The following is a 27,021-nucleotide window of genomic DNA, read 5'->3' as shown; positions in this document are numbered from 1 at the left end:
TGAGCCATCTCTCTGACACCCTCTACTACTCTCATTTCCAAGATGAGGAGACTAAGGGCTGGGAGGAGCAAAGCCACAGAGTTTCCTGTGTAAACATTTGGTGCTGACTCCATGGTAAACTATGAGCTTCTGGGATAGACAATGGTGGGTAAGTCATAGATATGGCTAGAAACTCACTCAGGGTTAAGCAGGGGTCTGGCAAAAAACAAAGAACCGCCACCATGTCCTGTTGCAATAATGCAGGGATGGCCAGGTTGCCCTCTTGAATATCCTTCCATTGGCTTCACTTACCATTAGCAAGAAAGCCACACAGGATGTGCCCTTCACAAACGTTATCAAACTCCATGGTTACATCTGTTTGCATCCTGTCCAGGCTTCCCAAACCAAGCCAGTAGAAACCTGTTCCCATTGTCCAGTATATAGTCCAAACCCTAGAGTTTCTCAGCCCTCTGGTTCCTGGGGGTTATCTCATGATGTAAGGCACATGGCCTTGAGGGGCCCTGAGTCAAGACTTGTCAGTCATTGCCCTGGCTGTGCCCCTCTTCTTCAAGGTTCAGGAAACTCTCTCTGTGACCTATCCCTAGGGTTTTAAGGTCACCATATAAAGAAGGTTACAGGGTATGGACAGATAGCCTTGTGACCCAGATCCATTGGCTCCTCCCTCTTTCCCATGACTGTAGCTCCATTTTCTGACAAAACCAAATTCTTCAGCTTCCACGTAACAGTGCAAGCTGGTTCTTCTCCTTGCGGGGGGAACCCTGCCTGAGGCCATACTTCTGCCTAGCTCAGCCCCCAGAGGAGCACTGCACGTGGAGATGTGCTTTTTTGTTGTTTACCTGGGGCCCCTGCTCCGTTTTGGCATCGAAGGGGTCTCCAACTGGCCTCTTCTTGGCATACTCCACACTCCTCCTCACGAACTCCCCGTAGACCTGCTCTTCCACAAACACCCTGGAGGCAGCCGTGCAGCACTGGCCTTGGTTGAAGAACACTCCTTGGTGAGCGCACTCCACCGCCAAGTCCACTGGGGGCCAGGGGAGGCGAGAGGAAACGATTAAGTTGTTACTGCAGGCTGGGCGACAGCTGGAACTCTAATTGCCCCCACAAGAAAACAGGCCCCAGATGACTGCATTTCAGAAACTAATTTTTCTTTCTCAGCGCTTCCCAAAGGAGAGGACAGGGAGAAAGGATTTTAGATCCATCAAGTCTGAGTTTAGTAAGTCCAAGACGCAAGACTTCTCAGCGCCATTAATATGCCAAGGAGGGCGGAATTGGAACACTTCCAGCTCATCTGTCCGTGGGACCCCCTACCCCAGCTTTCCTGTCCGTACCCCAGCAGGGTTGTAATAGGACAGTCTCTCAAGGCTCCCTGTCCTTGCTGCACCCTGCAGCTGAGCCAGGGGCTAGGCTCAAATGCCTCTCCTCAAGACACCAGTTCATTTCCTGTCCCTCATGAGAGCTGGGAAGGATGACCGAAGTGGCAGAGTGGCATGTGACACCCTGGACATTATGTCAGGATTTAATTTTGTGGGATGGCAGTGCCTGGAGGAGGAGGCAGGAGGAGAAGGGGGGCAGGCTCTGTGTTTTTTTTTTTTTTTTTGGTTTTTGGTTTTTGCCTACTACTCTAGGTGGATCTACGGTGGACAGTGGGAGACTGTGTGTGTGCACGGGTTGTTCTGCAGGCCGCCCACTGGGGGGCATTGCTGACTGACGGTCTACGGAACTACAGGCGGTGCTGGGCATCGAACTCGGGTCCTCGGGAGGAGCGGTCGGGCGCTCTGCCCCCTGAGCCGTCTCTCTCCGGCCCAGGCTCTGTTTTCATGACCCTGGAAAACCAGCTTGCTTTCAGGGCTTTGTTGTGGTGTTCCCTTCAGCTTCACCCAGTGGACAGAAGGTAGGACACAAAAAAGTTCTGGCTCTTTGGGATGGGAGTTTGGAACCCCATGTATGAGCCCCAGTAGGAAACATATAAAACCTCTCTAAGTGACTCCAGCAGCAACATTGCTCGGGCAAGAGCTGGGCAATCCCTCTCCACAGTCTCCCTGGCTTCCTTCCTCCCTCTTCTCTCCCACCGAAAACCAGCTTCAGGGGAAGGAACGGCTACCACTCCCTCACATCTTAGTGAGAAATTGTGTCATTATTTCTCAGGGCTATTTTCGATTCCAGTCTTATCAGAGTGTGGAGTGGCTTTGTTCTCTGTGGGCGGGGATTTCTGGCACCAGTGGACAGCGGGGGAGGCTATTCTCAAAAGGTTAGGTGTTCTAAGGCCTTTGAGGACTCACACCTTCTGAGAGGTGACCTAAGATCAGGTGACCTAGCGAGCAGATGAATGGATGCCCCGTGTGTTTCTCTCTGCCTTCTTCTGGACACAGCAGCCAACAGTAACATACATTTTAATATTGTGTCACAGGGCTCTGGTAAGACACTAGCTGGTGTCCCAGCTGCCATGTAGGTGACTTTCCCAGGGAAGAAGGGACACAGGAATGACCCCCATTCTTGTTTCTGTTGTGTGTTCTGAAGGGTCAGCAAGACTGTCCTCTGCTGTACCAGGCCCAAGTCATAAGAAGAAAGACTTCAACTCGTTCAAGAGCATAAGTATTAACACTGCAGGGATACTGACTTGAAGGACAGAAAAATAGCTAACTGAATGGGGAGCCTGCCTCCTCCTTCCCTAGCCCAGAAGGGCCCCTGCAGGAGACTGGACCTGGCCTTTGGACTCCTCACATCTCCCTCTATTTTCTTAGGTACAGGAAGGTGATCTTAGCCTTCAGGGGGTATACCCTGCAGTAACTGTAGGCCACCCACAGGCTTGCCCTCCATAGGCCTGGGTCTGAGAAGGACAGCAGGCAACCTGTCTTATGAGGGAAACATCTCCTTATGCGTGCTTGCTCCTCTTTTCATGGGTCCTGAACAGACACCAGGAAGTGAGGAAAGCGCTACAGCCCCTGTGACTCACAGTCCGCGTCGGCACACACGATGCACGGGTTCTTGCCCCCCAGCTCCAGCGTGACCCGCTTCAGGTTGCTCCGGGAGGCAGCCTCTTTAACCAGCTTGCCAACCTTCAGGGTAAGAATAGATTTTGTGAACTCTTAGACATGGTGAACTTGGCCCCAGCAGATGCAGGCACGCCTGGTGGTACCGTGGTCATCTGCCTCAGGGAAGCACCTCAGTATCATATTGTCACACAGCCTCGGTTCCCCAGGATGGCCACTGCTGCTGGTCACCCTGCTAAGAGTGACAGCTAAGACTCTGCCAGCTTGCTATGGAGGTCATGCTGAGATGAGGGGGACTGTCAAGTTAGGGAAACAGCAAAGATGGCTCATCCTTGGTGATGCCATGTGGCCAAATCTAGAACCCTCAGAGACTGAGCCCACCTTGGGAGGAGGAGTGAGAATTGGTAGCTGATATAGTGTCACAGGACAACACTCCCACACACTGTGACAGGGTCTCTCTGTACCCTGGGTACGCAGATAGAGGTTCACTGGCCTAAAATGCCCCTCCTGACACATCCTAGCAACAAGTGTAACTAGACACCAAGCACTTCTGAGCTGGGAAAGACCCAGGAGTCCAGGGCAGACCCCACAACTTAGAGTTGAATTGTTCAGTGTGCACAGTGCCAGGACTGTTTAACGCCACACAGATGAATGGTGGATAAAGGCTATGGTTTAATTCTGACTAGAGTCTCTAAGGATGTTCACTCTGGCTGCTACAGGGGAAAGACAGGAGCCGGGGAGGGGCTTCTAGCCAGACTAGATAGTTTAGAGATGTCTATTTTCCCCATCATCCTGCTTGCCTTCTTTTTCATTGATTTTTAGGTGCTCTTCACATATGAAGGACATATAAACATTTAGAAAGCTTCAGGCAACACAACTGGTTTCTACCAGCTTGCTTATCATCTCTTAGCTGTAATTGATATGCTATTGTTTACTATACAGATGTTTTACATTTTTATTTTATCTTATCTCTCATTTATTTTTTTTAAGGCTTCCAAGTTCTAACAACTATTTATTTAGCTTGGAGACTGGAACAGTGACATTTTACTAATAGTTAGATTTAGAATAGAAGAAGCCAATTGCATTTGAGCTTCTCAAGAAAATGTCTGTGGGTCTCAGAGGACAGAGCGGTTGTTGTGGCTGCCGGAAGCTCACAAAGGAAGCTCACCTCCGTGGACCCCGTGAAGGCTATCTTGTTGATCTGTGGGTGAGAGGAGATTGCTGCTCCCACTGTGGGCCCAAAGCCTGGCACGATGTTCACCACACCCGGAGGGAACCCGACCTGGGAGGAACAGAAATAGCATCAAAGGATCAGATGGGCAGCGTTGGTTGCAGCTGCAGACCCATCCGCAGGGGTGGCGAGAGTTGTAGCCCTGTGATGTCCCCAAGCAGAGCAGCATCCTCAAAGGGAAGCTGGGCCATGCACTGGCCAGGACACACCTACATCAGCAGCGCACCCGCCTCCCCATCCCTCATCCTAATCCTCTGCTGCAAGCTGGGAATGCAAACCTGAAGGTACTTAGGTGAATTGATCACCCTCTCCCCTATGAGCCTTTCACCCTACAGGGCTCAGGGGGCAAAGGTTCAGGGATGCCACTAGGTGGCAGTGGTCCTCTTGTATAAGATTGTGTGTGTGTGTGTGTGTGTGTGTGTGTGTGTGTGTGTGTTGGGAAGCATGAGTGTGCATATATGTGTGTGTGCTTGTATGTCTGCATGTGAACATGAATGTTTATATGTGAGAATGTGTCTGTATGTGTTTGTGTGGGTATAAGAGCATGGGAATGTGAAAACGTGTGTATTTGTGAGAGAGTGTGTGTTTGTATGAATGTATGAGTATGAGTGTGTAAATGGGTGCACCTTATGAGTGTGTAAATGGGTGCACCTGTCAATGTGTAAGAGATCATATGTGAGTTTGTGTGTGCATGTTTGTGTAACTATTTGAATATGAGAGCATATGTGACTTGTGTGTGACTATGTGTGCCTGTGTGTGTGTGAATGTGTGTGTGACTGTGTGTATGTGACTGTGTGTGTATGTGACTGTGTGTGTGACTGTGTGTGAATTTGTGTGTGACTGTGTGTGTATGTGACTGTGTGTGTGACTGTGTGTGTGTGGCTGTGTGTATGTGACTGTGTGTGTATGTGACTGTGTGTGTGACTGTGTGTGTGTGACTGTGTGTATGTGACTGTGTGTGTATGTGACTGTGTGTGTGTAACTGTGTGTGTGACTGTGTGTGTATGTGACTGTGCGTGTATGTGACTTGTGTTTATATGACTGTGTGTGTGTGACTATGTGTGTGTGTGACTATGTGTGTATGTGACTGTGTGTGTTGAGGGAAGGAGCAGTTCCTTGGTCACACCACCATCTAAGGCATCCATTCCCTTGCCAAGCCAGTGTCAGGTCTTCCTCTGCCCCACCCCCATCCAGGTAAAATGAGAACTCCTTCCCCTTGCTGGCCCCACTGAGCTCATAGAGAATTGACACTTGCTGAGTCAGGGGGCTGCTGATTCTTCCATACTCACACTCATGCAGGGTACGTATGGGAGACCTCTCCATGAACAAGACTCTTAGCAAACTAACCAGGAAGAAGGTGCCATCCCCAACATAGCTGGTTCTTGGCTATCACTTTATTTGCAAAATGCCATCTTTAGGGCACAATGTTTGCATCTTCACTTTCCTAGACATTATTCTGTAACACTTGTGAATGTTGGGATCCTAGAGCCTCTTTACCATGATAAGCATGCCCTATGTGGCCCCTGAAAGAAAGGCGAGACCTGGCTGATTCTAGAGGCCCCAGCCTCCTCAGCAGTCCAGCAGGTACTTCCCAGCTGCAACAGTCTGGCTGGGAGTGAAATGGTGGCCTTCCTTCCAGCTCATCTTTCTTCCTGTCCTTTCGGTCGTTGCTATGTGCACGCTGATGATGGAATGGCTGAAATATGTTGCCAGGTGTGTCTGGCAGGTGTCCCTCTAGGTCACTGCTTCCCTGAGTTGTGGCTCCCCTGGGGTGGGAAGGACACTGTGGCGGCCCTTGGGGACCTATGCACAACTGTAGCTAGCTAGCTAGCTGGCAAGGCCACCCTTCCCAGAGGAGGAAGAACCTTTTCACACCCTGTGGCCAGTGAGCCCAGGACCTGTAGAGTTTGAGGCTCCCTCTTTTTTTGACCCTCCTGCAAATGCTCTAGATAAAACAGAGTGCTCACAACCGGTTTGTGACTTAGTGAGAGGAATCAGATCTTATTAGGACTATGATGAGGAACAGAAGCTTCCAGATCAGCTACCACAAGCAAAATACAGTCATGCCCTTCCCTCTGCGCTGTGAGTCGGTGGCTGCTGTCATGAATTTTCATGGTGCCTAGCTCCTGGGTGTGGAGATCTCTCCAGAATATCTAACATCTTCTTTCCAGACTTCTTACCTCTTTGATGAGAGAGCCAAGGTACAGGGCGGTGAGGGGTGTCTGCTCAGCTGGCTTCAGGACCACGGTGTTCCCACAGCACAGGGCAGGAGCTAGCTTCCAGGCCAGCATCAGCAGGGGGAAGTTCCACTGTGCCAGAGCACAAGAAGAGGGCCCTGAGGCTCAGGTCCACTGTGTCCCCAACCCAGGGCCCACTCCCCTCTGTGCAGGAAACCTCTTTTGCATAGTCAGGATGGGGCTTCGAAGGACAGCATTGGCTCGTGCAAGACTGCAGGAGCCCAGGGCTTGCTCAGCTGCACCCTGGAGATACTAATATAGAGACACTTCTATCCCATGTGTCTTCCCCTTACCTCCAAAATGCTTGCCAAAGGGCGACACTTTCCTTGTCTCTTCTGTCCTCATTTACTCAGTTACTACGGAAGTGGCCTAGGGCTTCCCAAACAGGCAGCACTGAGCTCCCCATCATGTGCAGGTCTCAGCAGCCTGGCGTCCCAGGCTGCATGGACCCTGCTATCTGACGGATGTACTCATCTTAGCCTAAGCTCCCTCTTACCACCCTCCCTCTGCTTCCTTCCAAGGAGGCTGCCAGTCCATGCCTTTGCCCAAGCAGGTCCCACTGATTGCAAAGCCCTTTTCCCTGTTGACCAAGCCTCCTTTCTGCAGCTCGAGTTAAGAGATTCTCCATCCCAGAGGAGCAGGCCACTTCTGACCACTCTGCTGGAATCTACCGTGTCTCCTGCCAAACACCCTGAATCACCCCAGGTACCCTCAGGCACAGAGGCCCATGCCTCCAGGCTGCACTCAGCCAATAGTGGTTGCAGCAGTAGAAACAGTCTGTGGCGGCAAGCGTCCATACTTACTGGGGTGATGGCCCCGCACACTCCGATGGGCTCGTGCCTAGTGAAGCACACAACGTTGTTATCTGGAAGGGAAGTGACACAGGGGAAGAACACAGTCATGATCAAGAATTCCACATAGACCCAATGCTTGGCGGCATACCCCTTTAATCCAAGAACTTGGGATGGAGAAGCAAGTGAATCTCTGGGAGTTCAAGGTCAGCCTGGTCTACAGAGCAAGTTCCAGGACAGCCAGAGCTACATAACAGAAAGACCCGGTCTCAGAAAAACAAAAGCCAAAACAGCGGCAATAACGAAACAAGTCCATGACAACAAAAAAAACACAAACAAACAAAAAAGAATTTTACATGGTAAGACTAAAAGAAAGGAATGGAGAAGCCTGCAAAGATGCCAGGTCTTATCTGTTGCACAAAGAAGTGGCTTGAGCTCAAAGCAGGAACTGAGTTCCCTCGGAACCAACAAGCTGCCCTGTGGGGAAAGGGCTGTGTGCAGGAGGCCCCAGGGGAAGCGCCTGGAGGGAGGAGGAGACAGATTCCCCAACAGACCCAAGGGCGGCTACAGTCTATCCTGGGCAGACTCACCTGTGGGGATGGTCCTGCCCTGGATTTTGTCTGCCCATCCGGCAAAATATCTGAAGGTCTTAATGCAGCCTTCCAGGTCGACAAAAAAGGCATGAAGGAATGGCTTGCCGGTGTCCATGGTCTCCAGGGTCTGCAAGAACAAGACGGCTCCTTTTGTTGACAGTTTTTCTTTTCTCTCGTGGTTGTTAAGCAGAGGGGTGCAGGAGAAAGCACAACCCTAGGGCATAGCGCTACACCTCCATCCTCACACGCCACTTCAGAAAGCCTGCCTCAACGCTGAAATGGACCTGCCCACTACTGGCAAGGCCTGGCCAGGCGCTTTTGCCTGGCGCTTGAAGCAGGGGACTGGTGAAGCATGGACCGTCTTTCTTGCTGGGCACCGTCCACTCTGACCCTTGCCCTTCTGTCCAGAGCAGTCTCCACTGTATCATCCAGACCTGCAAATTCGTGCACCCCAAGAAGCTTCCCGAAGTTTGGTTAGCAAGAGGGTGGTTTCTTCTAACAAAAGAGAAGGGGAAGACATTGGCTTTTCCTTCTCGGCTGAGCTGGGTAGTGTGGCAGTGGAAAGAATGATGGTGCTCAGGAGGGTCAAGCCACCAGCACAAAGATGCGATGCTTCCCAAGCAGGCTGCAGGCCGGATGCGGAAACAGGGCAGGGAGGGCAAGTTGGGCTGCACTGGGCGGTCACCCAGGCCAGGGTGCTGCTACCACTCAATGTTGGGATTCTTTTCTATTTCTAGCCCGGGTGAAAGAAACCCCTTTGTCCCTCACACAAGCAGTCCTGTGGGGCACTGTGCTGAAACCTCCAGTCATCCAGCTTCACAGGAAGTATCCACCCAATGCTGCGTGGCCTAGGGCTGGATTCCTGCTGAAGTGTCTATGGAGCTAATGATGCTCGAGCGAGCGAGGGAGGTGCCACCTCATTCCTCACCCGGGGCTGTATCCCCAAAGCCCTTGCCTATGTCTTGTGTGCTGGATGTCTCGTTTCCCACCAGAAGATGAAGGGGCAGATGCTGACACTAACGGGGTCAATGACTCCCTAAGGCTGACCAGCCAGCCCCCACTGCCTTCCAGCAGTCTCAGCCATCACCAGTTAGGTGGCTGTCCCTAGGCATTTGGAAGGCTTACGATAGTCAGGGTTCTTCTGTCTGACTTCTGCTTCAGAGACAACCAAAATAAACAACCACCTCCCATGTGTGTGGCATGTATGTATGCACATGTTCACGTGTGCATGGACACATGTGCGCATGGGTGTGTATGCCTGTAGAAACTTCCTCCAATCACTTGACACCATACTTTTTTGAGATGGGCTCTCCTTGAGACTGAGTTCACTGATTTAGCTAGACTGGCTGGCCAATAAGCTCCAGGGTCCCCTGTCTCTCTCTCTCTCCCCTGCCCTGGGATTAACAGGTACATCCTGACATGCCTAGCATTTTAAGTGGTGCTGAGGATCCTAACTCTGGTCTTCACGTTTGTGCAAAGAACACTGTGTTGACTGAGCCATCTCCCTTGCCATAAGAGCAGACTCCCCTGATTCATGCTGGCTGAGCCCCGAAATGTCTTCCCCCTCAGTTACCTCTGCTGTAAAATGAAGATAATAATGTTTTCACCCTTTTGGGGCTGGTATGCGAGCTAAGGGAATCAATGAACATAGCACTCATATAAGTGACCAACGCAGTGCGATTTTGCAGTTAGCACAACTGGCAGATGACCCAGCTTTTCTCTTCTGTGCTAGACAGGTGCTTGGTGACCCTCACTACGTCCCTGAGGAGAATGGACTCAGACTTGCTGAAGATGACAGAACTTGACTAGGTCTGACTGAGGCCTGGGTCCTACCTGCAGCATCAACCGCCTGGAGGCCAACGTGACCCCCAGTATCTGTACCTTCGGCTTCTATCCGAGTTGGCACTTCCATCTTCTGAGGAGAAGCCTAGCATTTTCAAGAATGTCCGAAGGACCCCAGCTCTGTGAAGCTCCCAAGAGCATGCGCACACCTGTGCTTGAAGCAAGGGGCCTGTCTGTTGTTGGCTCCTTACTGAGATACGGCAAGAGATAGAGGACATTGGTGGAGCATGGTGGGAAGTCTGCGGCATGACAGCCCTCTGCCTCCCATCCTGGATTTTTATCTTTGGCTGGCTAGTCTTGGACAGGGTACTTTCCTTTTTCTGGGTCTCAACTTCCTGATTTTGAGATGGGATAATACATACTACAAGCCCAGAGCCTATGTCAGCTTCTTGGAGGGCATTCAGTAGGCATTGCCCACAGATTTTTTAAAAAATCCTTAACTTAGACATGCTTAGTAAGTAATAACTTGAACTTTCTAGGTTGGTTGTAAAGAATCTGTCCAGACAAACTCAAGTTCACAAGAGATTTAGACAGCAAGTTCCTTAAAGGGGAATGGCTCCTTAAAGGAGATGGCTCGCCTGAGTTCAGTCCCCAGAGCCCAGGTTTAAGAAAAGCACAGTCTCGTAGTTTCTCCATGGGAGAGGCAGAGAAGGACCTCTGGGGCTCACTGGTCAACAAACCTTACCTCATGCGTGAGCTCCAAGCCAATCAGAAATTCTGTTTCAAACCAACAGTGTGGAGCAGCACCGCACGCTGACCTCTGACCTCCACACGCACACTGAAGAGTGTGCATGTACATCAACACTCACGCGTCGTACTGACTAGTGTCTGTCAACCCAACACAAGCTAGAACTGTTGGAAAGAAAGACCCTCTACTGAGAAAACTTCCCCACGCATGGGCACAAGTCTGTGGGGGCATTCTTTTCTTGATTAGTGGTTGATGGAAAGCACCAGAGCTCACTCTGACACACCTGTGCACAGGTTATACTGGTGGGGGTAAGAAAGCAGGCTGCGCAAGCCATGAGGAGCAAGTCAGTAAGCATCACACTCCCATGGCTTCTGCTTCAGCTCCTGCCTCCAGGCTCCTGCCTGGAGTTCCTGTCCTGACTTCCTCCAGTGACAAGTGGGACCTGAGAGCTGTAAGATAAAATCAACCCTTTCCTCCCCAGGGTGCTTTTTTGGCCTTGGCGCTTTTTATGGCAGCAATAGAAACTCTAACTAAGACACACGTACATTTTCACCTGCACAGAAAAGAAATGAAAGATTAAAGAAAGGGGAGGAAGAGGAGGAGGAGATTGGAATCAGAGGACTGAGCTTGAGAAAGCAGTGTTAGCTGCTGACAGAAACAGACAGCTGTCATGTGACCTACTGGGGTGATTCAAACATGAGCCACCTCAGCCACTCCCAGGCTTACTTTCTTGAGCTTATTAAGAGAGAGATGCACCTTCTGAAAGATGAATGCATCTCAACGTTCGGATGCTACAGGATGAGAATGTGCTGGAACATGGCCCCAAATGCCCATATGCCCAGGCTGTACAGGAGGGTCTGGAAAGGGCACTAAATTAAAAGCTAATCTTCCCTTGTGGGAGGGAGCCCCATTTAGCCCTTTACTGGATGAGCACCCTACACGCTACAGCTTGGACCCAGGGTGCCTCAACATATCGAGAAAGCCACGAGCCACTGAGACTCCCACATCTGTTTCTAAACTTCGAACACAGGATAAACACCCAGCTCCAAGAAACCACTGAGCTGGCAGGAGAACATGACTGAATAAAAAGCACTTTGCTGCTCAAAAAGGCAGGAAACCATATCAAGGTGGAGAGCGAGGGGCGCCCTCCTATGATGTGGTCGGAATTTTCGAAGCCATATTTCCCAGTCATTCTTGGGGTCCCTTTAATGTTGTGGCCAAGAGCTGGATCCAATTCTCGTGGGCAAGCAGGTTGCGGTGGCAGGAGCGATGCGCTGGGTGCCGCCGTCCCCATCCCTCCCACCTGCTTCCAACAAAATGCTCTAGTGTCAGAGTGATGGGACAGGCTGGCGAGGAAGGTGGCCCTGCGCTGCTGCTTCACAGATGGCACTGACACTTGAGGACAGGGTGGGGAGGGTTGCCCAGGGCACATCCTCTTGAGCCTGCTATTAGTACTCACGGACATTGCAGACTGATGAGCTCATGCGGGGGGAAAACAGAAATGTTTTTGAAAAAGCCAGTTTGGCAGCTTGCACAGTGCGGCTGGTTTTCGGTGCAGGAAGAAAGCGGAGGCTCTCAGGAGCTTTCACCCTGGGAGGGAGCTACACACTCACTCAGATTCATTCCTGGGAACAGGAGGCCTAGCAACTGGGAGGAAGGAAGCAGAGCTCGTGGTATCTGTCCACAGACCCCTCGCAAGGAGAAATCCCCTAGTCCCAAGGAGAACACTCAGGACAAAAGCAATTCAGTGTCCTGCCTGATATTGTTCTTCAGAAGGATGGCTACTCTCCTGGTTTTCAACATCAGAAAAGAACATTTTTTTCTAAATCAAAGACCAAAAGGTAAACGTCCCTGTCCACAAAATGGGTCTCAAGGTTTGAAAAAAAAAATTAACCAAGAAATTGAAGTGTACAACAGCCGGAGTGAAGGCTGCAATGGTTCCAAGGCTCCCCGCGGGGCTAGTCACGCAACTCTGGGACTGGGGCTCGCCACCCAGCCTGAGGACCTGAGCTGGATGCTTGGGAGGACCAATTCCTAAAAACTGTCCTCAGATCTCCACACGTGCACCGTGGCAAGTGCACACCCACACACATACACCCACCTGTACCCCACATTCAAAAAACAAGCTTCCTATGACGCAGAGATGTTCCGTGGGCACCTACCTCAGGACCAAAGGAAGACTGAATCTTGTTACAGAACAGGCTTACCCACCCATGGGTGAGCTGGATGACTATCCCTGTCCCTATGTCCTAGCCGAGGAGCTAAGGTCTCTAAAAGGTGCTGGCCAGCAGGGAGGCGGGGCAGCATGGGTCAGAGCCTGGGGCTCATGTAGCATCAACATGATGATTGTAATTATTTATGACAGCTGTTTGCTCATTGGTGCTTCCTGTACGCTGGGGACTCTGCTGAAGATTTTAAACAGTTCTTTCCCCCAACACTTGGATATCATTATCTATGCTATTCTACCCGAAGAAATAAATCTCAGGCAGTTAAGAAACTCTCATGAAATTAGTAAGTGGCAAAGCTGGGATTTGAACCCACACCTTTTATGCTGTGGGTCTTCCATAATCGAACTTTGTCCTTGCCAACATTCTGGATGTGCTCCCCACTGTCCAGGTCAGGGGTGATATAGGGATGCCTTTAGATCATACAAGGTCTTCGATTTTCTATAAACAGTGCCGTTTGTTTTAATAATTCAGACAAAAGGAGTACAACCAGTGGTTTCACGTATATTTTATGATGCCTGAAAACTGCAAATAGTGCCTGATCCCTAAATACATACTGCATTTTTCCCTATCCTAAGTCCCTACGACAAAGATTAGCTTGCAAGTCAACATAGGAGACAAGAAGCAGTAGTTAATAAAATTCTAACAGTTCGCTGCAATACAAGGCCAGTTGCTTATTTCTGGGTTGTTCCATGCAATATTTTTGAGTTGGGTTGATTCTGGATAAATGAAGCCTCAGATGGGGGAGACCAGCATTCCTATGAAGAGGTTATATTTATGTTTGCAAGGAACTTAATATAAAGAAGCAAATAGTTAGTACATAAATGTACTGGTGAGTTCAGGTGAGCTCAGGTTTCGGTGACCAGCCATGAATGTCCTTAGTCTAGGAACCACTGAGGCAGGGGAACTTCCTTTACACAGCTTGGCCGAGAAGCTGAGCTTCATGGAGACAGTCTGACTTTAAGATGAAAAGGAGGAAGTCCTGCGGCATGGCCACCCACTATCCGTGTCCAAAGACTAAACAGACCCATGGCCACACAAAACAAGCACCTCAGATGCTTCCAGCCACATCCCATGGTCCCTCAGCGAGGGGAGCGGTGAAGACAGCCTCCCCCGCCCCTCCCCGACCCCTGCACCTGCCCAGTGCCTGTACTCACGGCCAGGATCGCACGATCCCTTTCCAGGAGATCAGCCAGCTGGTGCAACAACTGGCCTCGCCTCAGGGCATCCAGCTGGCGCCACGGGGAGTCCCGCTGGAAGGCAGCTTGTGCGGCCTCCACAGCCTTGTCCACATCGGGCTGCATGGTGAAACAGAGAGACTGTGTCACTTTTCAGGTGGCCGCAGTCTGAGAGCACAGAAAACAGCAGCGGGGTCTTGCCGTGGAGCCAGGGAAGGAAAGGAAGCCCATAGCTTCAAGCAACAAGCTTTTTAAACCCTTTGGATGCTGAAGGCTTCCGAGTAATGTTTTTTCTTTGCATGGTAAGTCTTTTAAAATATTTCTGTAATGGTCAAGTATTAACGTTTTATAGAGTTGTTGATCTCAACTATTTTTCTTGATGACCCAGCTCTAAAAGGTTTTCCAGGGCAGCGAGATGATAGCTCAGCTGGCAGACGGCTTGCTGTGAAAACCTGAAGACCCGAGTTCAGTTCCCAGAGTCCATAAAGCAAAGGGAAGAACGACTCCCAAAAGCGGTTCTCTGACCTCCCAGAGAACACAGGAGTGTCTGCAGGCACACACATGTCACATACACACTAACAATAAGGAAAATAAAGTGTAAAATTACAAAGATTTTCCATGTGCCAGCTCCCATTTCAGCGCACGGAGACCCCATTTTCACTCTAAGTGTTGTCCTTACAGGAGAATAGCAACCACGGGTCCTGGTGGTTTTTTTTATTTTTTATGCTGAGAATTGAGTTGGAGCCTTGCATGGGCTAGAGAAGCCTTCACTACTGAGCCTCCGCCCTCAGTCTTTTAAAAGGGGCGGAAGCGAGAGGTCTACAGAGGAGAGCCACCTGCCCTCATTTCAGGCTCTGAAGATCTGGTTGCTGATAGGCAGTGTTCCGCCCCACCCCAGCCTGTCTCCCTCAGGTGGCAAGTAGGTGATGAGGATCCCAGCCAGGAGAGGCCTCTGCTAGGACCATTCCCCAAAGGCTGCACGGAATGAGGGGAAGCTTTAGCAAGGTAAAGGTTGGACACTGTGGTTCTTGTCCTGGTTCCCGCGGGGAGGCCAGGGCCTCTCCTGCTGCAAGGGACAGGCAGCCTCTGTCTCTGGGTTTATAGAGCAAAATGGTTTCCCAGTGGATGGGAGGAGCCAGTGCCTGCCACTGGGTTCCCACTTTCCTCCTGGGGTGGCCCTCCCAGCTTCCTCCCAGCTCCTCCCCACTTCTTTGCTTTGCAGTGTAAGGAGCCACAGAGAGTGGGGTCTATGCCGGTGAGCCTCTGTGCTTCCTGCCCATCCAAAAGCTGTCTCTGGTGGAAGAAAGACCACGTCTTCTTCCCTTGGCCTCACCAATGCACCTAGTAAGGATGTCTGCCTGCTCAGCAGGTGTGGGGGAACACACTTATAACCTCAGCTCATGGGAGGTAGAGGCAGGAAGCTCAAGAGCTGGAGGCAAGACTGCTGAATAGAGAACTATCTCAAGAAACCAAGGGCTGAGGGTGTGAGGGGCTTGCTCAGCACTGGAGTGTTTACCCAGCATGCAAAAGGCCCTGGGGTTGACCTGCAACCCTCCCCCACTCCCCCCCAAGATTTAGCATCTGTAGTGCCAGGAAGATCCCCAGAAACCTAGGAATTTTCCTCTAGCCTGGAAAATAAGGCAAGATGGTATCTCAGAATGGGGTGGGGGAGGGGAGAAAGAGAGGGATGGGGGAAGGAAAGGGCAATGGTGACAGAAAGGGATGGAACAGAAGAGAAGAAAGGTGGAAGAAAGAGAGGGAGGGGGAGGGAAGGAAAGGAGGGGAGGAAGGGAGGGAGAAAGAAAGGCAGGCAGGCAAGCAATCCTTCCAGTACTCCGAAGGTTAAGTTGAGGGGGGGGATCATGTTTTTCTTCCCTCTGTAGGAGGTTGTTACCCTAATCATCTTTTATTTAGAGGCCCTTCTATTTAAAACACATTTTATGGCCTTGAAAAGCAAAAAAGATACATGCAGAAGTTCCTTCATGTCTGCGTGATAAAGGAGACCTTACACTAGGCACAAGGTTTCACATGGGCATGTGGGTTTCCACTAGTGAAGAAATCAAGCAGTCATGTGACATATTACTACCCCCAGGATCATTTGGGAGCATCCTCCCCACCCTTCAAGGTTTCTTTTCTTTTCTTTTCTTTCTTTTTTTTTTTTTAAAGTGTCTCCTGCCAGACAGCTACTTTTGGTGAAACACCCCAGCAGGAAATGCCTTCTCAAAAGGTTCTTTTAATGCTTACAGGTTGAAATAATTGATAAAAACCTTCCCTTTAGCTGTGTGATGAAGACAGCTGAGGTCATCCTCAGAGATGGAGAAACATCCATCAAAGACGGTGAGTCTTCGCAGAGGACCATCTGTAATTGATCCCACGCTAGGCCGCGTCTGAGCTGCACATACCAACCAGTTGCCGCGGTTCCCCTGGCCCTACCTGGAGGTGGGCCCACGTGGTTTACAGCCAAGCCACACAGCTTCCTTAGCCTTTACTCCTCTCTAATGGAATTATGCAGAGAAGGGGGCGAGGACCCACCTTATCTCCTTCCTCCACCTCGCATATTTTCTCGAGGGTCGAGGGGTTGTATGTGGCGAACTTCTTTCCACTCTTGGATTCGTGCCAGTCGTTGTTGATAAATATCTAACCAGGAGAGGAAGTGCAACAAATTAGGTTTAAATCGAAATCATACAATTTCAACATGCTAAGGACCTTAGGTAACGTCTTGTCTACTTTCTCCCCCACCCCCTCCCCTGGATGCTTTATAGATGAGACCAGAAGTGGGGGGAAACAGAACACAGGATCACCCGAAGCATCCAACGGGGAATGGCTTCACAGTGAGAACCAATTTGACATAATTAATCTAAAGTCCTCTGGAGTTATTTTTCCAAATTATATCTTCGTTTGTAGCAATAGCATGGATTTGTCGAGGAGCAGCTGAATTAAATGGTTACAAGGATGTGCACGTTGAAGTTTGCATAGTGGTAGGGCTTTGACGGAAGGGTAGGCAGGCTTATGCACGTACAATCGACCGTGTCCCGATAGGCTTGTAAGCTATGCACACCCCTTCCTCCTTCCAAACAAGATCCCCAGAACCTAGGTTTATTCGAGATCTTCCCATAACCCCTTGGGCTTCTTTAAGCCATGTAGTGGCAAGGTCTCTACCTCCTCTTTACAATGCTTGCTTCCCGGAGCCTTTTACAAAGCCCGTGTTGGAGCACAGAGTTAAATATCTGGGTTAAAAAACCTTTTAGATTATGTTAAGGGACATAGTAAACTACCATTTATATTCAGAAATAAGTAGCTCACAAAACATTACTTTATAGAGGCCTCCATTACCCAAAACATAGCTGAAAACACACTATTTAAGAAGAATTTATCAGACCGGCACACTGAGACCCATGCTACTTACTCTGACTTTTTCCGGAGTTCTAATCACCTTTGAGAGATGGCGTTAAAAGTTGAAGCTTTTGGGGGCTGGAGGGATGGACGATACAGAGGGAAACAACACTGGCTGCTCTTCCAGAGGACTTGGTTTCAATTCCCAGCACCCACATGGCAGCTCACAACTGTCTGTAATGCCATTTCTAGGGGATCTGTACCCTTCCACAGACATACATGCAGGTAAAACACCAATGCAGATGAAATAGTTTTTTTTTTTTTCAAAAAATGTGGCTTTTGGAAAGAACCAGAAACGGAGGGGACCCATAACACACAAAGCAGGTTCCGACGGCACAGAAACAGCCAGTATCTGTACTTTCTGGACCTTCTTTCACGTAGCTTACCCACAGAAAAGCCTGCCATGGGCCTGCCTGAGTTCTACAGCCTGAAACAGATTCCATAACTACGCAAGTTAGTAAAATGATAATAATAATTTTTGTTTTTTATCGTGGGGCTAATTTCAGTGCTGGAAGACAATTCATTTGGTATAGGACCATCCCCTGCTGATAGCAGATGTGAGAGTAGTGACTTGGCTGCCATGGCTTCAGACTCTCGTATAGGTTTTAAAGCAGAAGGAAACCAAGTCAGGCTACCTCTGGAGGGAACCTCAAACACCAGGCAGGCTTTGGCCAGGCAGGTGAGCAGAGGCTATTCCAGACCCTCAGGATGGAGTTTGGAGCTGAGAGAATGAAGTTCCAGTAGGGCTTACCCATCCAACTTCTGGAAGCTCAGCGCCTTCCATGTGAGGCCAGGCCCCCAGGGAAGCATGCGAGGAAAAGGCCTGGCTACAATTACAGGTTTATTCTTCCAGCTGAAACCAAATCCAAGAGTTCACTTTTGCCATGCAGCAAGTAATTACTCGGCAGCAGCGAGAAATTAATAAGCAGGGAAGGGGTTAGTGCCGAGAGGAAAGTGAAGCCAGGAGCAGGCCCATTTGAAGGAAGATGAAATTTCGTCGCTTAGATAATAGAGACTGTCAGTGAAAATTGCTGATTCTAGGTCCTTCCTGGTGTCAATTCCAAGAGGGAGGGAAAATGAGAAGGTGGTAAAACAGGGCCTAAAGAGCCGGGGATGGAGGTAGATTGCAGTGATCGGATGTCTGCTGCATACACCTCACCTCCAGGCACACTTTTCCAAAAAATACATATATATATATGTATACGTATATATTACCTGATTGTCCATGACATTGATCCTTAGACCTTGCAAACCAACAACCTCAAATAAAAACTCTATGATGGACCGTATTTCTCCATTCCAGTGTTTCTCACTGAGCAGAGCTGTTTCCACTGTCCTACTTGTTCGTCCGTGATCTTGCAAGTGATTCCTACTGCTAGGTTTCTTTCCACTAAAGCAACTCATAAACATGAATGAAGAAACAGTCCCGGGCGGGGCCTACCACTAGTGCAGGCTGAGTTGTTATGAATCATAACGTACTAGCTGACAGGTCTCGGAAGGAACTGTCTTCATCGACTTGTGAAGCGGCAGGAACGGGACATTACTGAGATATAAGGTTAAAGATGCTTTGATATGTAAATAGAATCAGATTTTACAGACGGACCTGGAAGGCAGACCAGATAGAGGTCAAGGTGAAGGTCACAAAATAGAATGCTGCTGGCATTATTTCCATCAGCTTCCATTGGACTTGGCTAAATTCAAGATGCCTACATTTTCGGGAGATTTGGGGGAATTTTACTTTTCATGAAAGAGATGGTAACATTTTGGGTTGTGACGGATTAAAACACTTGAAAGAACCTCTGCTACTGGAAGAAATTTTATAAAGGAAGCGAGTCCCTGAAATGGAAGGAGCTGCCATCCTATACCGTAAGTACAGAGACTCTCCAGGGGACCCTCCCTCTTCCTCATCAGAATCGCTCCACATATGACCTTGTGCCCAGTGTAAAAACCTGATGGAGTTTTGATAAAGTCATCCTTCTGAACACTGGTAGATCGCCCTGCCGTGGCCTGAGCTCAAACCGGTCCTCCATGTTGGAGAAGCATGGTGAGTCAGGAAAACCGCACACCCTTGCTGGTTCCCATGCTTCTCAGGCCACTATTTGTCCTGGGCCTGGGTTCTTACTCTACACATCTTTGGCTCCCTTCCTTAGCCCAGGGCACCCTGATGGTACAAGGCTCACCTTGGCCTTTTAATTGTTATAAGAGGGCTCTGCAAAGGTGCACAAGGAGCAAGGTGGGAGCAGGCAAAACCAATAAGGGATTGAAGGTGTAGCCAGACATCAGGCAGTTAGAGAAAGCATCTCCTGGAATCTACCAAGGATCCCAGATCTCAGTCCCCCAACTGCATCTATCTCACCAGAGTTCTGCCGCCCCCGTCAGACACACCCGCATTTTCAACCCGCAAAGGTGAGGAGGGCTTTTTTTAGAACAACAGTAAATCTCAGTTTTAAAAATGAAAAAAAAAAAAAAACCATCTCCCAGGGCTCTCTCCAGAAAGGCTGCAAGGGCACCTTTAAAGTGTTCTGGGGATTTGCCTACAAAGAGGCAAACTTTTCCTGCCGTGTAGCCAGACAGTTGTGGGGCAATCCTGTACACTTTCTGGTTGCTGTGGTATTTTACAGAACTCTAAAAACAAAGCAGAACGGCCAGCACCAGAACAAGAACCTCACCATAGTATGGGTCTGAAAAGCGAAGCCATTAAAGCCATGATTCCTCCCATTCCCGGTGCTGCTGTTGGAATTCTCCTGCTAATGCTGATCCGATTGAGGAAACTACATTTACAAAACTTCCAGTCCTCCCAGGGTTGTGCCTCTCTTGATTACAGAGCCTTCCTTGGAAAAACAGTTCATACAAATGTCACGCAATTTATACGTCGGCGTGGCCAACTTTGGGGACTAAGTGCCAACAGATCCGAATCTGAAGGCCACACAGAGCGGCCTGCCACTTTGGCCTTTTGATTAAAATTATTCCAGAGGGATAATTGCTACGTTTGAAAATGAAATTGATGAGGGTGGTTTCTAAGATTGTGACAGTTGGAGTTGCGAGCTATGGATAAGATGTGCAAATAAGATGGGCTGAAGTTTCCAGACCTGGAGCCAAAAGCTGCCCTGGGTCTGAGTCCCTCAGACGCCCCACATCCAGCAGGCACAGAGCCGAGCACCGCATCCCAGAGTTTACCGTTGTTCTTCCTCCGGAACACCATTGTCCCGTAGCTCAGAGCAGGTATCTCAGTACTCTGCCTGTTCCAGCCTCCCAGGAAAGGGCAAACGCCACTACTCCTGGGTTCTGTCTGTGACTGTGTTCAACCCACAGCTCAGTTTCTCTCGGCCCAGTCCTTGAATGTTCATCACTGAGCTCCATGTTCCCTCCTCAGCTTGACTGGGTACAGGCTGAGCAAGGCACCAGATCCTACTTTCACTGCCTAGGAAGACCTACTTCCCAGCTGCAGTTCCCAATGTAGCTCATAGTTGAACCTTAACTCATCTTGGAGTCCTCAGGTACCTCTACCCATCCCACAGCCCAGGTCCTTCAGACCAGAAACCCCTCTACCAAGAAGTCACCACGCGCCTGCCCAGTCACTGCTGCAGGCATCAGCACTCAAAGTGGGCTATGGCCCGGCACATGGGGCCTCTGCAGGCTACAACTCCGCAGCTTGTGGGTTGCCGAGTTGCACCCTTGCTCCTCAGGTTTTGAGGCTTAGCTCGCCGAGCCAGAGGCGCGGGTTGCCACTTTGGCTGCCCCCCAAAAGTGAGGTTTCCGAGGAGCTGGACCCCACCAGAGACTCTCAGGTGTGGGCAGCTCCCTGTGGACTTCCTGCAGGGTTGGCTCCTGGTCTCGTTCTCCCTACTAGACTGCTGGGCGCGGGAGTCCAAGGCCATAGGGTCGAAAGGGAGCTCTCCTCACCTTGGTGAACTTAACCTCCAAGTTGCGGATGGGGCGCGGCAGGGCAGGCGGTTTCCCATCCGGCTGTCCGTTTTCCACAGCCCCGTTGGTGGTGGCCATGGCTGGTCTGCGTTCCCAGACCCAAGGCGTCCGAGTCCCGAAGCTCTGCCTGGGCGGTGAGCGGCTTGCTCCGGGTGACAGCTCCGCGCCTTTATGCAGAGGCCCCACGCCTCCCGCCCAAGGGGGCCGCCTAATTGGCTGCAGGACGGAGGAAGGGAGGGCGGGCGCGGGAGGGGAGGAGGGGACCCAGCCGCCGCAGCCATCCCTCCTGCTGTCCCTGCCCCTGCGGGAGCCGGACGGTCCCGGTCCAACCTCGGCTGCGGCGGGAGTGAGCTCTGCGCGTCGCCGGGCGGCCACGCGGCGGGCTTCTGTAGCCCTGGAGGCTGCCCTTTTGCGAGCTCGGAGAGGGACTTCAGGGCCGAGAATTCGCAGGACTCGGACACCAGTAAGGGCAGGGAGCTGGCGCGCCGCGATCGCCTTAACAGGTCCCCTCTCTGGGCAATCGGGAGACTGTCCGAGGCACCTGTGGTCCCGACCGCAGCACTCGCCCGCTGCACTTGCCCAACTTTGGCAGAAGTGAGCGCTTGCTCTTGGGCCCCTCCGCTGCGTCCGGAATCTGGGCATTGTGCGGCCATCACCCTCGCTGCCTCGGCTTGGGGTTCAGTAGCCAGACTTCCGCGCTCCATCCTATCCCAGCTAGGACCGCCGGAGTTCCACTCTGAGCCGGACTGACCGGGAACTTCCTTCATACCCCTGACAGAAGGCAAAAACCGAGGCGACAGCTCTTATTCACAGCATTTGGGAGCCTTGCGGCTGCTGGTCCTCTGTTCTTCAGAGGACACACCATCCTCAGGCCCAGCCCAAGGAAGACAATTATTTAATATTTGAAACGCATAAATTACATCTCTTGTTTTAAAAATGAAAAAAAGAAATCCCCCAAACACGAAAGGCATAGTGAGATCTCTGCAGCTGTTTGCTTTCAGACTCAAAACACTTAAGGTTCGTGTTGCTCAGAATTGCCAAGAAGGGGTAAGGATAAAGGCATGCCCAACTCCTTTTATGTTGTCATTTAGGAAAAATAGTCTTAAGTCCCATCAGAAACATTGGAAAGCGGCTCACCCAGTTGTAGGGTGGCCTGAACCCCTCACAGGAGAGGCTCTTTAATTCTCAGAGAGGCTCAGCCATCGTCTCTTTCTGTGAGATATCCCACGAGAGTCAGTGGCCATTCTGCTCTCCACGTTCTTTCTCGCTGAAGTGTCCCTAGGCGTCCTTCTGGGTAGCAGAATAAGCTGTGAGTCTTTGGAGAGGCCCCGTTTGAGCTCTGTTCTCTCTGTCTGACAGTGGGAAGGTCCTCTGTTGTAGAGGCTGAGTATGCAGGCAAGACCAGAGAAGGGGGACTGTGGGTCCCCAAATGAGTGAAGACTGACAGACATCTGAGACTCTGACACGCTCTCCTCATCTCCCCTGCCACTTGCTGGGCTCTTTGCCTGTGTGGCTGGTCCCATGATTCTCACCGTGGTAAAAGCATCTGGGGTGTCTCCCACCCTGGACGCTAAGTCCCATTATGTGAGTGTTTTTGAAACAGTGAAAGCCCCTGCCCTGTGCAGTGGCCAAGGACCAAAGACTGGCGGTGGTCACAAGCCTATCAGAATTCTCATCCCGCAAGTTTGCCTGAGATCCTGCCTGGGTTATCAGTTCATCGGTTCTTTAAGAAAACACAAGCTCTGAAAATGCACAGAGAATACTGGTGTTATTAAATAATTGCTGGACTGATGGGGGAGGCAAATGGGACGGGGAGGTAGCACTCTGCTAGAGGTGGCTGGTTGTCACTGCCAGCCACAGGGTGGATAATGCAGACAGCCTCCACTCACGCACCAAGACTCCCTCCTGACCTGTGGCGTCCGCAGAGCCTTAGAGTTCCTGGTGACGCCACAGACGGACCAGCTCACCTTCGACTCTTCTTGCTGATTCCCACGTGATCCTGAGATCAGAGTAGGACACTCAGCTCTAGACCTTCCCTGTAGTAGGCGGTTCCCAACGAGCAGAGGGGGTGGGCAATGAACTTGGCTCTGGGCTTGTCCTGACTGGAAGGCTCTTCCTCCACTCCCCTCAGCTTGTCGTTCAGCAGGCGGGGAGAAGCTGAGATGCGCAAGTTCCCATTTTACAGGTGAGTAAACAGAGGCAGGTGGATACTTGCCCCAGACATCACTGTCTTGAAGGAACCAGAGGCAGACTGTGGGAGTGGCTGGTGCAGGATGTGAGACGGTCTCTTAAATTTCTCTGTCACATTTGTTGACCCAAGGATATGCCTGTGTCCCAACATGGCCCCATGTCACCTGTCATAGTTAAGGTAATAAGTGCTTTATGGGGTGATAAAATAGTGGGATTGTCCCTTCTGGCCAAGTCTACTAGGAACCAAAGTCATGGCCTTGACCACAGGGACCTGGCCCTAGGGATTAAAGGAGAGGGGGAGGGGATGGATACTTTTCACAGTGGGTCACCAGGTGTTTGGGAATTTCCTGAGCATTGTGGTTGGTGAGAGCCCAGCCTCCCTCCCCCATCTCTGCCTCCAACCCAGCTGTGTGAACCAGGGTGGGACACTGGAGCTCTGAACTTCAATTTCCTTTCCTGTAACCTCTCCCCCCCCCCTTCCCACTTCCCAGCGCTTGGGAGACTCAAGCAAGATAACACTGGATAAACTGTAAAGTGCTGTATACATGTCTGTTCTTAATTTTCCCAGTTTTCCTAGCAGTTGCTTTTCCTCAGAAGTCCACACGCCGCCCTCATTTCTTCCTGGCTTCTGGAGTTGTTGCAGCCTACACTTTCCGGCTAATTTCATTGTTTTTGTATTCAGGTTGGTGGTGCTGGCACTGTCTGAGGCTTGGCTTCTTGACAGGTGTGTCATGTGATCTGGGACGATGTGGAAGGCTTGTTTGTGTGATAAACATTTAATAGAAACAAGTAAGCATCATTGGGGCAGTAGTTCCATACCAACACCAGCCCAACACCAATATGACAGTTCACAACTGTCTCTCACTCCAGTTCCAGGGGAATCTGACACCCGTGTCTGGTGTCTGTGGCCATTGCACATATGTGTACACATATACATGCAGGCAAAGCACTCACACACATATAAATGAGTAAATAAATACATATTTTTTATGAAGCATGGGGACTGGAAGAATGGCTTAGTCACTTAAATGCTTGCTGCATGGGCACGAGGCCCTGAGCTGGCTCCTCGGTACCTGTGTAGAAAACATCTCTCGCTGGCAGCATGTGCCTGTCATTCCAGCCCTAGATGGATGGTGGAAACAGGTAGATTCCTGGAGCTCGCTGGCCCAGCCAGTCTCTCTGAAGTGAGGAGTGAGGAGAAAGACATCGAATGCCAACCTCCGGCCTCCACTCAAATACGCACGAAGGAAAAACCGAGATAAAAGAGAGTACAGACAATGTCTCGCATATCCCAACCTAATTCCGTTTCCAAACCATGAGTCTTTGTGGGAGATGTTGAAATCTATAATAAACGTAATTAGTAATGGATAGGATAGAACCCTCACTTTATTTTATTTTATTCCAAGTCTGGTGTCTGAGCTTCTGTGAGGAGTGTCTGTACCTTCTGGGGCTCTCTGGCGTTTAGGAACAGTCTCTCCTGCCCAAACCACTCCCCTCACTAAGTGACTAGGCGTCGGACCCAGCCCAGGTCCATGGCTGTATGCTCTGAATGGCTTCCCAGAGAGCCAAGCTTTTCCGACAAGGAGGTTTTTGATAATGTGAAGGCAGTGGGATTCTCAGGTGACCTCTGGTGACAAAGGACAGCTAACCCAACTTCAGATTTCTTGGCTGTAAATGGGGGTGACAGGTGCCCCAGAACTAAGGCAAGGCTGATGGCGTTGCAAATGCCTCCTTACTGGTATCCTTGCCGCAATGTCTGCGTTGTTGTGGGAACTGTCCAGTGTTGGCTACATTCGTTTGAACAGGGAACTTCTTGCCATCCAGATTTTATAAATTATGATTCATTAAGTCCTCCTCCTCCGTGCTACAACTTTGTGAAGACATGCAAAATGAGTCTGTTTTCCTATGTTCCCCTAGTTTGCTCTTGCTGGGACAAAAATACTTTGGTCAAAAGCAACTTAGGTGAGTGAGGAAAGGGTTTATTTGGCTTCCTCTTCCAGACCATAATCAGTAGGTTGAGGGAAGTCAGACAGGAACTCAAGGCAGGAACCTAGAGGCAGGAACCAGGGAGGTATGCTGCTTACTTACTGGTTCATTCAGTGGCTTATGGCTTATCCACTAGCTACTACTTCTCGTATACAGCCCAGATTCGTCTGCACAGGGATGGTGCTGCCCGCCGTGAGCTGAGACCTGCAATGCCAATGGTCAGTGAAGACAATCTTTTCACAGATGCGGTCCTAGGGCAATCTGATCTGGGCAGCTCCTCAATGAAAGTTCCTCGTCGAAGATGATTCCAGGCTGTGTCCGCAGAAACTGCGCAGCACAGGTGTTAGTCAGCTTTCTGGTTTGGAAAACCATCCACTAATGAGAAAGGCTGGATCTCAGCTCATACTTCCACCGTCCCTTAGACCTGCTTTCTGGGGCCCCGCGGTGAGGTAGCAGATCATGGCAGGAGCAGGTGGCAGAGTTCGCCTCACATTGACTGGAAAGCCAAAGAAAGAGAAAAACAGGAAGTGGCCAGGGCCCTAATATCCTCTTTAGGACACACCTCCAGTGACTAAAAAGCCTTCCATTAGGCCCTGCCTACTAAGGGTATGGCTACAGGATGAAGATCAAAGCTGTAACACAGGGGTCCTTGGGGTCCATTACACATTCAAACCATGGTAACCAGCATCCTGAGACTAAGAAGCAGCCCATGCAGAAGGAAGCTGTGTTGACGAACACAAGCAAGACAAAGATTGAAAGGTCATTGCCTCCTTCAACTGCTTTCTCCTCAACCCCGCTCACCCTTTTTGATCCCAAGGAAATCTCTTCCACATAAACACACATTAACCTGAGGTAACTCAAACCCCAACCAAGCAGAAGCAAACAGAGAACAAATTATAGAAAAACCAGGAGAGCATATCACAGTATTTGTGGGTCTGGCCTCGATGAGACCTCACACACACAGTCTATGGCTTCTGGAACTTTCCTGTCTTCCAATGGTCAGGAGTTGTGACAAGGCTGGGAAAGAGCGTGTGGGTGAGGAAGACAGCAGGTTGACCTCCCAGCGTTCTCTGCTTTCTGGTCATAAGGTCCCCACGTTATCAGGGGCAGCAATATGTTTTGATGGAACATGCTTACCAGCTTCTCTCGCAGACAGAGGTAATGAAAGAAATATAAGCTGAAGTCTTGGCCTGAGCTTCCATGGGGCAGAGTCAGCTCAGGGGTTCTTTCAGACCATTACTTGGAACACAGACGTAAGGGCTGAGGGCTGCAGCAGCCATCCTGCGACAGTTAAACACCTGAGAAGGGGAATTTTAAGAAACAGACAGAGGAAGAACCCGGACTCTGGGGACCCTGGAGTCAGCCTTTTGCTCTGCATTTCCTTCACTGGGTTTCTTCTAAGTGAGCAAAGGATAGACCCTGTCCCATATAAACCCAACCCATCATACGACAACAATGAAAACCCGCCAGTAGAGTGATTATGTCATTTTCATACCAAAAGAAGAGTCCGTTTAAAAAAAAATGCCTTTTCTATCTCTGTCACCTTGAACTTAGCCGAATGCCCTAGGGCTAGGAAGATGGCGCCATGGTGAATGGGCATGCTGCTACCCCTTTGTTTAATTCCTGGAGGCCACTGGAGGGAGCACATCAACAACACAGGTTCACATGCGCATGTCTACACACACACACACACACACACACACACACACACACACCAGCTTTTAAAACAGTGAAGATGTACTGTGTTTCTATC

At 50.3% G+C, this 27,021-nt stretch overlaps 1 protein-coding gene across 1 annotated transcript in view; it reads right to left on the bottom strand.

The window, feature by feature from the left end:
- The window catches only part of Aldh1a3 (aldehyde dehydrogenase 1 family member A3), a 35,006-nt gene extending 13,753 nt beyond the window's left edge, over window positions 1-21,253 (bottom strand). Inside the window, exons 1-9 of the mRNA XM_087901289.1 lie at window positions 21,072-21,253; window positions 16,308-16,412; window positions 13,755-13,895; window positions 7,840-7,969; window positions 7,262-7,323; window positions 6,402-6,530; window positions 4,159-4,272; window positions 2,954-3,056; window positions 837-1,021 (exon numbers count right to left, since the gene is read on the bottom strand). Coding sequence (XP_087757415.1) covers window positions 837-1,021; window positions 2,954-3,056; window positions 4,159-4,272; window positions 6,402-6,530; window positions 7,262-7,323; window positions 7,840-7,969; window positions 13,755-13,895; window positions 16,308-16,412; window positions 21,072-21,170 — 1,068 coding nt within the window. The 5' untranslated portion in view covers window positions 21,171-21,253. The remainder of the gene's footprint in view (window positions 1-836; window positions 1,022-2,953; window positions 3,057-4,158; window positions 4,273-6,401; window positions 6,531-7,261; window positions 7,324-7,839; window positions 7,970-13,754; window positions 13,896-16,307; window positions 16,413-21,071) is intronic.
- Window positions 21,254-27,021: the final 5,768 nt, after the last annotated feature.

Source organism: Myodes glareolus, chromosome 24, assembly GCF_982192425.1.
Source record: "Myodes glareolus chromosome 24, mMyoGla1.1, whole genome shotgun sequence".
NCBI classification, from domain to species: Eukaryota; Metazoa; Chordata; class Mammalia; order Rodentia; family Cricetidae; genus Myodes; species Myodes glareolus.
This window is presented reverse-complemented; position numbering and strand designations above follow the sequence as displayed.